Below are 2,456 nucleotides of genomic sequence, written 5' to 3'. Positions count from 1 at the left end.
ATAATTTAAATAGTTCGTTTCATTCGATTTCATAATGAAGTGAAGTTTATATTTGTTTGGCTGGAAATTAGTATGTCTTTCGATTGATTGTTGACAAAAACAACATTAATGTCCAACCATCTAGTGTAGAGCTGGTATCCCTTCATGTTTTCTAATTAAATCAAAAGACATTAAGAATTCGATAACACACATTTCACGCTTCAGTCTTTAACTTTTATTCCGGTATGCGTTAGTTTTCATCTCTTGACTTTAAAGTCTCATTGATACAATATTTCTCTATGATCTAAATTGAAATCTTAGCATGAGGATGTTTGACTAAAAAACATTTTAACTTAGTATTTTTAACTTAGTACTGGTTCCATATAAATAAATAAAATGTTTGACTAAAAACTTTTTCTTAAACCTTAATAAATCATTTTTGATAAGTTATATACCATTGCTTATCAAAAACACTTATTTTACCATTTAAAGGAATTGACCATTATACCCCCTTAACCTAAACCTTATACTGCGACACAAACATACGCCTCCATTGCTGCTTCTCTTGATCGTTGCCTCCTCAAGCAAGCCCTTCCCTGTGAAGCCACCGCCGTTAGCCATCTCCTCCCCTTTGAAGCCACCGGCCGGAGACGTCGCACCGAGAAACACCGGAGACGGTCGCATCCAACAGCTAAGGTTCGTTTTTGTTCAATTTTTCCTGCTGTCGAACCCTCCCCTGATCTCGATTATTTTTCCTAGCTTTCATTCTTCCTTCGTTTACCTTTGAATGTGAAATGTGAATTGATTTTGAATGAAATGCCGAGGATTCATATTCTGTAACACTTTTTCTATTCAATTGTTGATTATGTGAGTTTGAAGGATTAGAAACTCCAATTTTTGTGTTCTGTAACAGTTCGCTTGCATATGTGTTTGTGCTTCAATTTTCAATTGAACCTAGATGCTTATATGGTAACTGGAACAATTCGAAGGTGTATGTGTTTGTTCAATTTTGTAACATGCCTTTTTTTGTTTTTAAATGAAATTCTTAAGATGCTTATATGATAAGTGTAATGTAATTTAGGTTATGGACACCAACAATGTTAATCTTGTTGATGCTGAAACATCAAAAAAGAAACTTAAGCCCAAACTTCATAATCTTAGTGTAGTTCGCATTACAGGTGTTTTACAACATCTGGTTAAGACATAAGAATCATGACAAAGCTGAGGAAGCTGAATCGTCCTACTGGTCATCGAATCTCCATGCTTAGGTTTGTATTTTTGTTTCATACATTTTTATTTTTGCATCCACCATTGCATGCCACCTAAGAACCCTAAAGTTACTTTGTTGTAATTCTGCAGGACCATGGTCTCTCAACTGGTGAAGCATGAACGAATAGAAACTACTGTTGCCAAGGTATTAACATTCTTTCTTATAGACATATTTTCCTTTTCATTTTAAGATTTAAAAAGTCATATATTTTATTTCATCTCCATCTCCTTTCTTTTAGGCAAAAGAAGTCCGGCGTCTTGCTGATAACATGGTGCAGCTTGGAAAAGAGGTGTGTATTCTCTACATTTCTATTACTTTATCTGATATTTTTTCTTAATGTTTTGAACATATTTGTCCATATCATCATTACAAAATAATTTTCTCTTTCTTTTTCTTTACAATTGATGAATAGTCTGTTTGCAGGGTACCCTTTGTGCTGCAAGGCGTGCTGCTGCGTTTGTGAGAGGGGATGATGTGATTCACAAACTATTTACAGAGCTGGCTTATCGATACAAGTGAAAATCAAACCTAAAACCTCTTCTTTTCTTTGGTCAAACTTTTTTACTCACTTGTTTGACCAAATAAAAGTTTGACTTTAAGAGTTGTTTCTTTTGTTGGTGCAGAGATAGAGCAGGAGGATATACACGAGTGCTTCGAACTCGGATAAGAGTTGGTGATGCTGCACCAATGGCATATATAGAGTAACAGTTTTTTTTCTTTCCATTTTCCCAATTGTGTTGTCATTTTCTCCAAAAAAAAAAAAAGAAATTAATTAATTAATGACTGTTTTTTAATTAACAGGTTTATAGATAGGGAGAATGAGCTGAGGCAATCAAAACCCCCGGCTCCACAACCACCTCAAAGGCCAGCATTGGATCCATGGACAAGATCTCAGCTTAGCAGGAGTTTTGCACCTCCTAAAGAAATCAAAAGCTCGGAACCAGAGGATTGAAACCAGAATCATCCATTCCGAAGGGAATAAGAAGGTGTTAGAAACAACAGCTTCTGGAATCATACACTGAGTTTGTAGTCACATTTATGACATTTCAGTATATCATTTTGAGTCAATTTCTGCAATCAGGAACTAGATCATAAATTTGATTTGAAATTTTGAATCGTATATGGTTTGACAAGATACTAAAATGACCCGTTATTGTTGAGTATTTATCAAGTAATGCAAGCTCAAAACTGATTTCAAGTTGTAAAA

At 34.7% G+C, this 2,456-nt stretch overlaps 1 protein-coding gene across 3 annotated transcripts; it reads left to right on the top strand.

Moving 5' to 3' along the window:
• The first annotated feature begins 534 nt into the window (after positions 1-534).
• On the top strand, positions 535-2,456 carry LOC145035151 (uncharacterized). Of its 3 annotated transcripts, none has more exons than XM_078983742.1 (7): positions 535-675; positions 1,158-1,247; positions 1,339-1,393; positions 1,488-1,538; positions 1,673-1,764; positions 1,873-1,950; positions 2,051-2,456. In XM_078983742.1, exons 2-7 carry the CDS (start codon positions 1,192-1,194, stop codon positions 2,199-2,201), a joined length of 483 nt encoding a protein of 160 aa, XP_078839868.1. In that variant the 5' UTR covers positions 535-675; positions 1,158-1,191; the 3' UTR covers positions 2,202-2,456. The 3 variants fall into 3 exon arrangements, with proteins under 3 accessions (XP_078839868.1, XP_078839869.1, XP_078839870.1); XM_078983743.1 differs by having other exon boundaries at positions 546-675; positions 1,146-1,247; XM_078983744.1 differs by having other exon boundaries at positions 561-675; positions 1,141-1,247.

Source organism: Lactuca saligna, chromosome 3 (genome assembly GCF_052625555.1).
Source record: "Lactuca saligna cultivar CGN05327 chromosome 3, ASM5262555v1, whole genome shotgun sequence".
Classification (NCBI taxonomy): domain Eukaryota; kingdom Viridiplantae; phylum Streptophyta; class Magnoliopsida; order Asterales; family Asteraceae; genus Lactuca; species Lactuca saligna.
This window is presented reverse-complemented; position numbering and strand designations above follow the sequence as displayed.